Raw genomic sequence first — 14,202 nt, 5'->3', positions numbered from 1 at the left:
TAGAACTTCCATCATTAATTAAAGTATTTATTTAAAATACAACCATTGTAAGTTTCATACCAACATTCATCTTTATATGGTAGTGTGCATTTTATACAAGGTGTTTTACATTGTGTTGACAATCAGATATCATAGTTTTCTCCTGTGGTTAAGTTTTTAGGGGTGGTACTGATCTCAGCATCATTTCTGAAATGGGGACATCAGTTATTTAATGCTTCTTATTTCCACAGAGTTATAAATAAAATTGACCTACTCTCACTCCACTTTTGGGGGAAGTGCACTCAGTGAGGAGCACCACACATACCCCAACACTTTGACCATCTACTTCTCTTCTGATGTCATAGCTGGAAATTTTTTAGAGAAAATAGTACAACATATAAGATAAAACTGTCCAAATGTTTCAGGAATAAAACTCTTCAAAATGATGTTAGTTTTTGGGAATTTAAGATAATACTTGCATGCACCTATAACTTTAAAAACTATCTAAAGTTGTGAAGAAATGGTTCATTATGAGACCTCACTTGCAAGTCTGAAATATCAGATGAGATTTGGTAGCTGATGAGTAGGAGGGAAGATCCTGAAACATTGAAATTATGTTGTATTAAACACCTTAAAAGAAGAAGAAGAAAAGGAGGAACAGATGGCAGTAATTTTAATAGAAGGAAAGTTAGCTTTTAACATCCAACAAACAATAATGTCAGTAGAGAAAATTGTGCTACATGAACTGGATGCAGGTGGTGGAAGGAATTGCCCTTGGTATCATGAAGGAACCATCTAAACATTTGTCTGAACTGATTTAATCAAAATCAGGACAGGGTCAGGTAAATAACTTATGTGTGGATCATCAACACTTACCCACAACATTAGTGGTTTTTGAGGAGATGATGACCAAGCAGATACAGTTGTATCAGAACATATTTCACAAAAGAATAACCAAAGTAAAACACCAACGTTTTATTATATTCATGTAATATGACATTTATTTTTATTCACAAGTGATGATATATTTCCTGTTACATCATGAGATGCAGAATACTTTTCATCACTGGATTGTGAAGGTGGGATTTTTCTGTAGTTTTACCTTTTCTTGTCATAAAAAGGTGTTCACAACAAAATGTTGACTCAAATGTAGATGATATTGTTCATATTTCTGTGTAGTTTGAGAAACATTTTTACATGTATATCACAATAACATGACAAGAAATTCATTCTGCTGCGTACCTGTTCTTATGAAGAGTGCAGTTTTGTAAATTAGTCACTTCTAGTTGCATTTCCAAAGATGCAGTATCCTGTGAAGCTGAAAAAGTTTTGATACATATGATCAGTCTGTTTTCTGAGTTATACAAGTCCTGAAACCTTATTTCAAAACTCTAAGGAAACAGCACAATGTTTTTCTGGTAAACCATAAAACAAGTGTGTGGAGGTAATTTTAATGATGAATATATAACACAGAAAGCTGATAAGTTTTGGAAGGAACAACTTTTTGAAGCTATTGCAGTATTATTTCCTAAACCAAACATAGTGCTTATCTCTATCGATCACACCCCAACCTCTGATATTAATCAGTTTATTGATCAAATGGAGGCTCTAAATAAGTACTTGCTGGCACAGTACAGGCACCATGTGACATTAATATTGACACCACACATAAAACTCCAACTGTCACTCAGTTTCAAAACCTGTGAAAATCCAACAACTTGCACTGTGTGAATGATGAGCCATCCTGATTAGATGCGTGCCTGGATAATATAATCTCCAATTTCACAGATGATGGCTATCCATATGGAGTGGTATATCCAGCATTGTCTGATTACTACGGCCTATGGCCGATTGTCAGCTGTGTTAACTATACTGTCCAGTAACCCAAACACATTAAGGGGATCATACTGTTATATCCAGACAACATTACACAGCTAAGGCAAAAATTATCAGAACTTAAGTGGGGTAGAGTATATAACTGTGATGACAATGAGAACACTTTTAACTTATTTGTTAACGTCCTAACAAACTTAGTTCAAAGATGTTACCCACAAGTAACTAAAAAAAAGGTGAAACTAGATGGTGCATCAAACAGAAAAAAAGCAGAACAGCAAGTTCACACCTTAACTGCATGACCAGAGAAATACTGTCATTTCCCTATACAAAATGGCTGGAATTGGTAACCTAGAATTGAAGCAGAGGTACAAAGAATCCAGGAATAAGTACGGGATTGAAACAGAGATGGCAAAGCAGAGAGCTAATGATGCTTTCATTGAAAATTCCAGCAAGAAATGCAGATCTGCGTATAAGGTAATAAACATAATAGCAGGGAAACATAAAAACAGACAAGAAACTCCAATATGTCAGAAGTATTAAATGAATTATTTGTAAGTACCACTAAGTGCGACACTTCTACTACCTCCACACCAAATGATGTAACTTATAGAAGTACTTTCCACAACATACATGGCCTAAATAACTTATCTTTTTAAAGGAAACAGGTTACCTTACAAACAGTACACAAAGTGGTCACAATCCTACATAGATCTTACAGTGAAGATTTCTATGGCATCTCAAACACCATTGCAAAGGTGAAAAGATGTTGGAGCCCTGTGGAAATATTTTGGGTAGCTAGCTGTAGATAAGCTGGGTTGATGAGCATCATTTCTGCCTCATTGGATCATAGTTCCTCTGAGTTTTCCATTAATTAATTGGAGTTCTCCTTTGATTGGTTCTTCCTCCTTTAAGTCTTCTGTGGTTTTCAGCAGTAGTGGATCTTCCCTCTGTTCAGCAGCACTGCTGAAATATCATCCACATTGCTGTGTTCCACTAAAGGATTTCTTGAAAGACAGTGAGCATCCTTGTGTCTGTGCCATTTTTATGTACTACTGAGACGTTGTACTCATGAAGTCTCTGTGACCATCTCACCAGTCAGCCTGATGGATCCTTCAGGCTAGTCAGCCAGCTGAAAGAAAGGTGGCCTATCACAACAGTGATCGGTTTGCCAAATAAATGGCCCAAATAACTGTAAGGCACTCTTTCTGTGTTGTAAAATAGTTCGTCTCAGACTTGCAGAGTACTCTGGAAGCAGAAGCTATCACCTTTCCAGCACCTTCCTGAATTTGACTAGAAGTGCCCCTTTCTCAAAGTTAGTAGTGTTGGCATGAAGTTCCATCTTGGCATTCTCATCATACAATGTTAGAATTGGAGAAGATGTTAGTACCTCCTTAAAGACAAGGAAAGATCTTCCTCGTGCCTTATTCCAGGAAAATTCAAAACTTTCCTGCAGTAGTCCATGATACAGAAATCCTTTATGAATGAACATAAGTACAATAACATTGTGAGAAAGCTTCTCACGTCATGAACATACGGAGGAGTCAGAAAATTTGTGACTGCTCTTATTTTCTCTGGATTGTGACAGATTCCATCACCATTCATTAGGTGCCCCACAATTTTTATTTCTAGAACAATGAGTAGGCACTTTTTTGGACTCAGGCAGAGACTTTCAATCTGAATAAAGTTCAATATGGTTTAACAAATACATTTCATCCATTTAAGGTGTCAAAGCAGTTTGTCCAGGTGGCTGGAGTGTTACATAATCCAAATGACATAACTTTGATTTCATAAAGACCATCAGGAGTTAGGAAGGCAGTCATTTCCAGTCAGCCTTGTCATACTCACTTTTCCAGTAACCTGTCTCCATGCCCATAGTTGAGAAATATTGTGCTCCTTGAAGCAGCCTAGAGTGTCACCAATGTACAGCAATGAATAGACACCTTTCTTTGTACTTTTGTTCTTTTATTGCTAGTTGATACAGAAATGCCATGTGTCATACTTCTTCTCCACAAGGACTTCAAGAGAGGAGCAAGGACTCCCTGAAGGGTCAGTGATCTCATCTTGCAGCATCTTCTCCACTTCCTCCAAGATTATCCATTGTTCAGCCAGTGTCACTCTTTATGAATGCTGGCTAGCTGTTAGATGATCCACAGCACTGATACTATATTGTACCATGGGTTGTTTGGTTTTTCTCTTCTCCACTCTGGATTTGAAAGCATGCATAAATTGTCACAGAATGGGTCTCACTCACCAAAGTTATTCCTAGATCAAGTGAGATTCTATAGGCAATTCGATAGTACCTTCTTTCCCTTCATTGTCTCTTGTGGTAGTGGAGCACAATTTTTCATCATTGACTCTAAGCTGCCCTTGCTGTATTGGTTCAGCTGTCTATACGCAAAAACATTTAGTGATGAGTTGTTGCCACTCATGACAGTTAGTGATCGAAGATTCTCCTTGACCACCTACAATGCATATGATCATCACTGGCATGTGATTTCTTTTGCAAGCCTGAATAACATCTTACAGTCAACAAAAGCTTCACAGTTTAACTGAGCATGACAGTTGATAACTGCAATTCATCTTATTGATGATGGCAGGATAACAATGTCTTCAATGGCAGTCACCCAAAGCTGCCTTTGTTATATGTGCTAGCTGGAATAACTTTTATAGCCTGGAGCTCTGATCTTCCCCAGTCTGTGATTGATTGTGATCCCTGCAAGCAGTCCCATCTGAGAGTAGCGTTATGATTGCATTCTGCTAAAACAGCAAATTTGAAAGGCTGCAATCTGTCATTGATAGTTACTCTTGCAATATGTGTTCCTGTTGGCTTTACATATTTTCCATTTACAACCATCAGTGCAATCACTTTTGTATCATGGAACATATTATTGTTTATCTGACTGTGATAAGCATCCAGTATTACAGAAAAATAAGCCTTTCAACTGACTATTGCCCTTACAGGTTGGCCATTGACAATACCATCAATTTGATGTCCTCACATCTTGGTGACTGTTGTCCACAGAGGAGTTTCATCCATGGCAGCCTCATCTCCATAGATCACTGCCTCACTTAGTTTTCTTGAATTTGGCGGCTTGGTGAGCAGCTTGCACCTCTGTATAGTTATGCGAAACAGCTACTATGTGTTGGAGAGTCACCTCATCCAGGGTAGAGCTATGGGCTTCATAACACTGGTTGACTATAATGGTCTGTGGTGGACTGGAGTGTATAGGACTGTACTGATAACTGGCACCCTGTGGCATAACAGTCATTAAGAACTTGTCTTATTTTCCTGTAGTAGTGCACTACATGTCCAGGAGATCCACAATGACAGACCAGCATGTTGTCCTCCGTCCTCCAAATGTCTGTTCTTCTCTGGGGCATTTTACTTTGTAGAGAAGTCGGTACCAGAGATAAAAGCACCTTGTCTTCAAAATTCTTTATTACCTCATGACATATGGGGTGAGTGCTAATAACCACTACCCCTTTTGTATTCAGTCCAACATTTCTGGCTGCTATATACTGCTGCATCTCTTCTGTCACTAGCTGATGTATGTGAAAAGTAGCTGTGATAGGGACCACATTTGGGAGTGGCTCATACCTCCCTCCTCCAATTATTTTTCTGTTGTATTTCCTCAATGTGCAGCCTTCAGTTGATGAATTCTTCTGTTATTTCCTCAATATGCAAGATTCACTTGATGAATTCTTCTGCTGTTGTGACATCATTTACCAGAAGGGCCTGGATCATAGTTCCTCCTAAACATTGTTCCATTAATTAATTGGAATTCTCCTCAGGTCAGTTCCTCCTCCATTAAGTCTCCCATGGTTTTCACAGTTGCTTGGTACTTGTCTTCTGTGACTCCTTCCATAAAATGTGAGATTCTGTCAGATTTGTCATATTTGGATTCACAATGTTGCAAAGGGCCAAAAATTCTATTTGTATGACTGTGTCATTTCATCGTGATGTTCGACCCTGCTCTTCAGTTTTTCTTCTGCTGAATGGAGTTTTTGCTGATTGTTGTCAAATGTTTTGTTTAGTTTGGCCTGGATTTTGCCCTAGCTATTGAGCTTCAGTTCACTGCTTTTGAACCACTGCTGGGCTGTAAAGAAATGGTTCAAATGGCTCTGAGCACTATGGGACTCAACTGCTGTGGTCATCAGTCCCCTAGAACTTAGAACTACTTAAACCTAACTAACCTAAGGACATCACACACATCCATGCCCGAGGCAGGATTCGAACCTGCGACCGTAGGAGCAGCGCGGCTCAGGACTGGAGCGCCTAGAACCGCACGACCACTGCGGCCGGCTGCTGGCCTGTGCTGTCCAAAAAGAAGTACACATTGACAAAAGAGATCATGCCATCCCATCTGCTGCATTTGGTGACTCAGTCAAATCCATTCAGCCATTTCATCAGGTCTAGGCCGGCATCTCTAGAAAACACTGATGGATGGCTGATGTGCATCTGACTTAGTACTGGCTTGGAATCTATTGGTCTCCAGAATATGTGGACCATGGGAACAATGTACTGGATGCATTTCAGTTTCTGTCCACATAGGTGACAGCATTTACATTGCATAATTGTAGCCATGATGATGATGATGATGATGATGATGATGATGATGTAGATGTCTTGAAGTACCTGGCATCTCCACACATAATGTCATTTTGAAACCACAATCAAGACCAAATCTGAAATCAGAGTTGTCAATGAAGCACAGCACTTAGAACTGAAAGCACATTTATCACTGAAACCAACATACAGCCAGAAAAGAACTGAACTCCTGTGCAGCTATTTATACAAACACCAAATATTCTATAATATGCAGTGATTATAAACACAAGATATTTCAAGGACATTCCATCAATGACAAATACTAAATACAAATAATTGCTGGTAGTCAAGTTTGAAGTGGTGACCCATAGTACAATGTCACGCTGTGTACCTGATAGCCTGTGGCAATATTTAAGTTATTTAAAAGACTAATTATGTCCGGTGAGAAAGGCTATCTACACAGGACAGAACAAGGCAGGTACATGATGATACAGGGCCAACTAGCAGGAAGCCTACCACCTTGCCTACCCTGTGGATGGGCTGCAGGCTCTCCGAGCACACTCGTACTATAGGGCAGAGATGAAATAGCCTGGTGCAAAGTGTTTTATATGAAAGTCAAAGATGCAGCTCTATGTTCTGATCAGGTGCACTGATTTAATCTATTTGAAAGTTTCATTGCAATATCGAAGGTGTGGCTATAAAATAATGGGACTTATTGCTCTAAAAAACATTTTATTTCAAATACACACAGATCAGCCAGAACATTATGATCACCTACCTCATAACCAGTATGGCCACCTTTGACGTGTATTATAGCAGCAAGACAGCATGATATGGAAGCAATAAAGCCTTGGTAGATCGCTTGATGGAGGAAATTCCAGGGAGGGCCGGGGAGAGGGGGGGGAGCTCTGATGCCATGTTCAATCACATCATAGATGTGTTTGGTTGGGTTAAGATCTGGTGTGTTGTGGGGCCAGCACATCAATTGAAATTTGCCACTGTGTTCTTTGAACCACTCCATCGCAATCCCTGCCTTGTGACTTAATGCATTATCTTGTTGAAAAATACAACTGCCATCGGGAAACATGCTCATCATCGGCTGTGGAGGTCCATCATTAAGAGCGTTCAGTGCACTTGTACTGTGACCAGCATTATAATCTGATGTTAGTTCCAGCACAATTTGCCTTCTGTCCTGTTCACCCAGCCTATGATGTCTGACAGCTGTAATGAGGGTGGCTACCCAGCCCCATGATGTCTGGACGTGATTTCACTTGTTTTCCCAGTGTTAAAAACACTCACCGCAGCATTCCTTGAACACCTGACAATTTGAGCATTTTCCAAAATGTGCATGCCAAGCAAAGCCATCACAATCTGCCCTTGATCAAACTCAGATAGATCACTTGCCTTTCCCATTCTACACATGGACAGATAACTCACTGATACTACACACACAGTATTTGTGTGTCTTACAAACAATTATTCCTCGCCAGATGACACTGCTATTGCCTGGATGGGTTTATATCAATAGTAGGTTGGTGGTCATAACACTCTGTCTGATCAGTGTTCAAATTTAGTTGTTGTCACCTTCAATACACTCACCTCCTCTATACCTATAATGCTACATGTAAATTTTCCATTAATGGAAACAGTGCTGGAAACCTTCCTCTGTGAGCTCCTTGATGAGGCATGCCATTTTTCCTTTAGCTGATTCAACAGATTAAAATCGTGTTCCTTTTAATACAGATTTGACCTTGTGGAATAGATAAGTCACATAGTGCTGGATCAGGCCAATAAGGTGGGTGGCCTAACACTGGAATGCTTTACTTTTCTAGAAACCTTTTAATAAACAACGCCCTATGAGCTGGTGCTTTATCTTCATGCAAAACCTATGACTTGTTCTTCCAAAATTTGGGTCTTCTTTTCTTATTTCCTCATGAAGTTCAGCAAAAGCCTCAAGTTAGTAATGTTGATTAATAGTTTGGCTTTCAGGAACCCAGTGGAGATATACATTTCCATGAATATTGAAAAAAATAATCATCATCGTTTTGAGTCTCGATTTCCTCATTTGAGATTTTTTATCTTCAGTGAAGTTAGACCTTCTAGTTCATGTAGTGGCATCTAGTTTCTGGATCATAAGTGAAAAACTAAGATGTGTCACATGTTATCACTCTTGGCTAGAAATTAGAATCAGTTTCAACGATATTCAAAGTGTCAATCCAAGCATTTTCACAAGCTTCTTTTTGTTCAGTCAAGACAATTTCACATAGAGTTGATTTATTTTAAACTGGTTATGTAAAGCTCGCCTTACACATTCTTTGCTGTGTGGAGTGGCTGTGCAGTTTGAGGCGCCATGTTGCAGACTGTGTGGGCCCTCCTACCGAAGGTTTGAGTCCTCCCTCAGGCATGGCTGTGTGTGTGTTGTTCTTAGCATAAGTTAGTTTAAGTAGTGTGCAAGTCTAGGGACTGATGACCTCAGCAGTTTGGTCCCTTAGGAATTCACACACATTCGAACACATTTTTTGTCAATTCATACAGTTTCAGCAATGAACTGAATACTGAGCTAATGGTCACATTAACTCAGATTACCTACCTTTTTGATATTTTCATCTGTTTTTGATATTGAAGGGTATCCTGGGTGTGAGTCACCTTCAATACCTTTTCAGCCATTGTAGAAATACTTGAACTACTCACAAATTGCTATACATGATATGCAGTCTTTTCCACACATTCTTTCAGTAAAAGATAGGTTTTATTAGCAGTTTTTCCATGTTTCATGTAAAATTTCAAACAGTTCATAGCCCTATTATTACATTTATCATTTTTCTGACAAAAAAAACTACAGCTCTTACACAAACGAAGGCCACTGCCACATTAATTTGTCTACAGACACCAGAGATGCTGCATCTGACTGAGACGGCTTCATGCTTAACAGCTATTGAGTATTCATCTTTGACACAAATGTATTTACTGTGTCGCAGCATCAGTCCTCTTATTTTATGGCCACACTTCATGCATTCAACTTCATAATGGAAGTTTCAGTCTGGAAACATATTTGCTGTTTGAATACACACTACAATTTCAAAGATTCTCAGACACAAGGGTATAAACAAAATATGTATAGGAATGTCTCCACACTTCTGAACACATTAAGCTTACCGACAAACAGTAGACTCTTCACATAATGAGGGCGGAGGGGAGGGGGGGACATAAGGAGGTTAAAAATAAAATGCAGAACATAAAATAATAAGATTGAAGAAGGGTATAGCAACAGGGAATACTTAAGAAATACATGGTAGATAGAGATCCTAAATCGACACCCTGTTAGACACAGCAGGGGAAGCCAAGGAAAACGGGAAGTTTCCATAAGTTTTTAAAATACATAAACGTATAGAACAATATCCCATTATTGGGAGAGCGAGGGGGGGGGGGGGCATCTGAAGTCTGTCAAGTAAGTTCTCGAATTTGACATGCTCAAACCTATCCAGAAATTTTTCAGACAGGAAGAATACACCACAAGAAATGCACTGCAAAATTTTTAGCTACTAAGGTGCACTTCAGATTTTTTTTTAAATATTAAAGATACTCATTTTAGCCACATGAAGAACCACTTAAAGAAGTGATTTGTACAGCCCTTCCTGCCTAGCTGCAAATCAGTGAATAAGCAGACACAACCATGACAAGAGAACATAGAGCATGTAAGGCAAAGTCCAAAGTATACACAGACAAAATTTAAGCACTTGAATCACACAAAAAATGGCTCAAGTCACTAATGTTTTGAAAAACTTTCAGTTCACATTATCAACTAATTGTTGCAGATATAATTGTTAAACAAATGACTTCCAGAAGAAAGAAAACCAAGACAGTGCACGATGTTACACTACAGATGACTTTAATCAGTTGAGATTTTAGTTTGTTGATGTTCATATTTTGTAACAATTTCTGTAGTACAGTTCTTATGATAATTTTAGAACAATATATGTTTTACTGACAATGAAACAGTTTCTTTGTTCAAACAAATTTCGGGTTTGCAGCCGGTCATCGTTCAATACCTCGCACAATATTTCAACTGGGCACCTGCCAGTCATCTCCAGGTGAGGCGTCACAGACTGGCAAAAACCTCCTCCATTCTGCAATATATAGCAGGCTGTAACTATTCTGCGCACGCATCAAAACTTGATAGATGGACCATACTGCCCGCTGGTAGTGCCCTCGCTGGTGGAATAGCGGAACTCAGTCACCCTCTGCATTGCTGTTTGCCAGGGCTGTTGGTGCACTCTGTCGTCTTCAATTAGAGCAAATCATGGAGATGATGGGATTCCATGCACTGTTCAGCTGGTAGCCGCTGTCTTGGTTCAACCAGTTTTCTGCCAGTTGTATTTCTACGGATTCTTTAATAATGGACTCCCAGAAAGACATTGCTGTGGACAAAATCCTTGTTTTTTCATACTCCATTGAATGTCCAGTAGAAATACAGTGTTCAACAATAGCAGACTTGCTTATCTGCAAAAGGCGGGTGTAATGTTGATGTTCAGTGCAGCATTCTTTCACAGTGCATGTGGTTTGACCTACATAAGCCATACCACATTGGCATGGTACCTTGTAAATTCCGGCCTTTCATAGTAACATATTGTCCTTAACCGATCCCACAATCTTTGATGGTGGGCGGAAAACCATTTTTACCTAAAATTTTCAGAGGATTCTTGCTATTTTAAATGAAGAGTTGCCAAAGAAAATAAGAAAAGCTAAAGATTGTTCTAGCATGTTCTCCTCTTTATCCACTTCCTGCTTCTTAGTTTTAACTGTTAGTGCCTGTTAATTGCAAGATCGAATACCCATTTTCGCTGAATACTGTCTTTAGATGGGCGAGTTCTTGAGGTAAGCTATCTAGATCTGAGACGTATGAACTCTATGAACAAGTGTTTTAAGCACACTCATAGTTTGCGATGGGTGATGGCAACTTGATGCTTGCAGGTACAAATCAGTATGAGTGGGCTTCTGGTAAACTGAATGCCCTAGAGAACCATCATTCTTCCTTCGAACCAGGACAACCAAGAAAGGCAAACAACCATCTTTCTCTATTTCCATGGTGAACTGGATGTTACTATGAATGGACTTTCTACTGGAATTTTGATGATCTAACTCACCATGTGGACAGAATTTGGCGTGATATCCCTCAACTTTGTAAATCTGTGCCTAGCCAAATAACTGCAGACATAAGGGCCAGAGGTGGACCAATGCACTATTGACTTGCTCAATTTGTGAAGCTCTTTCTCTTGAATATATCATACAATGTTTCTGAAATTGTAATAATTTGTTTTTCTGTACAAGTACATAACATCTAACAATTTCAGTCTAACATTTTCATGTTAGAATGTAATATATAGCTTTGGATATTGTGGAAGTAAAGTATAGTGTGGACAGGAAGATTGTCCAAAGAAATTCCATTATCAAGTAGAAGGAGTCCAAAAAACAGATCAGTGATCATGTAGGATTCAGTGCATAAGGTAAATAAAAATTAACAGAGTTCTTAAAGGACAGTTGTGGATTTGGATCATTCTCATAACATGAATGTGCTCCACTACAATGAGTCAGAGAGCAGATTCTTTTTCACAAGTTAGGTGGGAGATTATCAAGAGAGTAGACTGTCAATAGAGGCTTAAATTGCTGGTGTGACATTTCAGAAGATCAAAGCTGTATAAAGTTGTGGATCAACTGAATTAAAGCAGTCAATGAAATCTATACATAAAACTTGTGTATTTGTGAGTGTGAGAGCTTAATTGAAAATTACTGTATTAACAGTAATTAACAGTGTGTGTGTGTGTGTGTGTGTGTGTGTGTGTGTGTGTGTGTGTGTGTGTGTGTGTGTGTGTGTCAGAGAGAGAGAGAGAGAGAGAGAGAGAGAGACATTTAATTTTTGTGATATTTCCCATTTATTTTGCCCCACCTTTTACCCAGTGACTAGATTCGATTCCTGAACTGCCATTCTAGGATCTTTCTGAAATTGTAATCATTTGTATTAATAGGCAGAAATCTGGTAATAGAGTGGTTCATAATGTTGATCCTTTAGTTTTTGATTGTCAAAGGATCTTTGTTGGTGTGATAAAATGTTGTGTTGAAAGCAATCGAGACCTCATGTTTTCTATTCAGTTATTCCTGAAAGCATGTGTCATATCTGTCAGTTATTGCCGTATCTTCTGTGTGGTAATCAATCAGAAGAACGTCTTTAGCATATTAGAAAATACTTGTTTACCATCATTAATTAAACAGATCAAACTGATATCGCAAAATATTGTAAATTGTATCTGTTGAACATTCACTCTGCAAGTTCATTAATTACTACCCATCTAATTAACCATATTTCATGTCACCATATGTCACATGTAACATCCAGAACCACTCCTACTTGTTGCTTTATTAAGGATATGAGCAATTCCTTTCCAAATTTCAGAAGAATAAATCATTATTCTTAAAGTACTGATTCTAATGTTAGTGTCGCACTCTTCCATCACTGTATCAACTAATTAGTTGTTGTAGAAACAAATCTTTATTTCAGCTTCTTGCTTTGAATTGTAAAATCAAGCTTACACTGAAAAATCATGATTAACTGTTTGGTAAAATTATTTAGTAATGGTACTTTCCTTTTTGTCATGTTACATTTTTGTGAAAAATATTTCAGGTCGTGTCATCATAAAGACATTGCCTCCAATACCAACAGCTGGTTTAAAACCTGAAGACATTGATTCACTGGTTCAGACAACACATGAGCTGATGTCACAGGAATACAAGAAACTTTCAGGAGAAGTTTTATCACAACTACCAACAAACTACCCAGGACTTTGCTACTAAATGCAGATAATGGTGTCTGCTCCACATATGGTGGAAAACATTTTTTCATAATATTTATCTCTGTTATAATGTGTCAGTATTTATTTCTTATTGTCAGTGTCTGTAATAACAGTATGTTGTAAACTGTGCCAAACTTTTGTAACTGTTATGGGAGATAAATTTCTTGTAAAAATCTAAAGAAAATGTGGCATTTGACTCCCATAGCATCATTTGTTGCAAAACATTTTTTGCAAAACATTACTGTGCACTATTGTTTCTACAATTCATGATTTGGTGTACTACCTTGTTATTCAGAGAGCTATTTAATTTTGTTACTCAGAATTTAGTTTTGTTATTCCGAATTAAATGAGACTGACTTTGTGTACTTTTCAAAAGTTTAATTTATTATTCTTAACTCCTTTGCTATAGAGACCAGTACTTTATTGAAACTTCTAAATGATATTGTTAACACCCCATAGACATTTTTTAAACCAGAACTCTTCGATTTCATGAACTAGAAAGGCATTGTTGATGGGATTCATGTGCTGAGAAATAGACGATTTTGGCCATTATTTTTTTAATTCTAACAGTCACTTAGGGTTATGATCAGATGATTCAATATCCATCCAAGGTATGTTAGAAAAGGGGACAAAACTGTGAAATGCCCACAAATGTATGCAATTTAGTCAAATGTTAAATTATCATGACAATTATCATTACAATCAAAGCAATAACTGTTATTACAATGCAGATTTTTGCACTTACACCAGCTTTTATCACAGAGATGACCAGTTTGTGTCACAGAAAAAACACATGTAAATGAGTTTGAAGAAAAAAAATTAAGGCATAGCTTCTTAGTACATATTAAACATCTTATATAGAATTAGAATTATGGACATCAGTAACTTGATAGAAAGAAATTCTGCTACTCAGAATAGCCACTTTTCCAAGAGTGCAACTTCTGCAGCAAAGTCATTCTTGTAGAGTTTGACATGCTGAAGACATTCCCTTTG

General features: G+C 38.1%; 1 protein-coding gene across 4 annotated transcripts in view; it reads left to right on the top strand.

Annotated features, from left to right (window-relative positions):
- LOC126298774 (1-acyl-sn-glycerol-3-phosphate acyltransferase alpha-like) overlaps positions 1-13,574 on the top strand; it is a 588,589-nt gene extending 575,015 nt beyond the window's left edge. For all 4 annotated transcript variants that reach the window (XM_049990225.1, XM_049990226.1, XM_049990227.1 and 1 more), the window contains one exon: positions 13,041-13,574. In XM_049990225.1, the coding sequence (XP_049846182.1) occupies positions 13,041-13,210 (170 nt within the window). In that variant the 3' untranslated portion in view covers positions 13,211-13,574. The remainder of the gene's footprint in view (positions 1-13,040) is intronic.
- The last annotated feature ends 628 nt before the right edge of the window (positions 13,575-14,202 follow it).

The sequence above is a fragment of the Schistocerca gregaria genome, chromosome X, assembly GCF_023897955.1.
Source record: "Schistocerca gregaria isolate iqSchGreg1 chromosome X, iqSchGreg1.2, whole genome shotgun sequence".
Taxonomy (NCBI): Eukaryota; Metazoa; Arthropoda; class Insecta; order Orthoptera; family Acrididae; genus Schistocerca; species Schistocerca gregaria.
The sequence above is the reverse complement of the archived record's forward strand: the minus strand, read 5'-3'. Positions and strand labels throughout refer to the sequence as shown.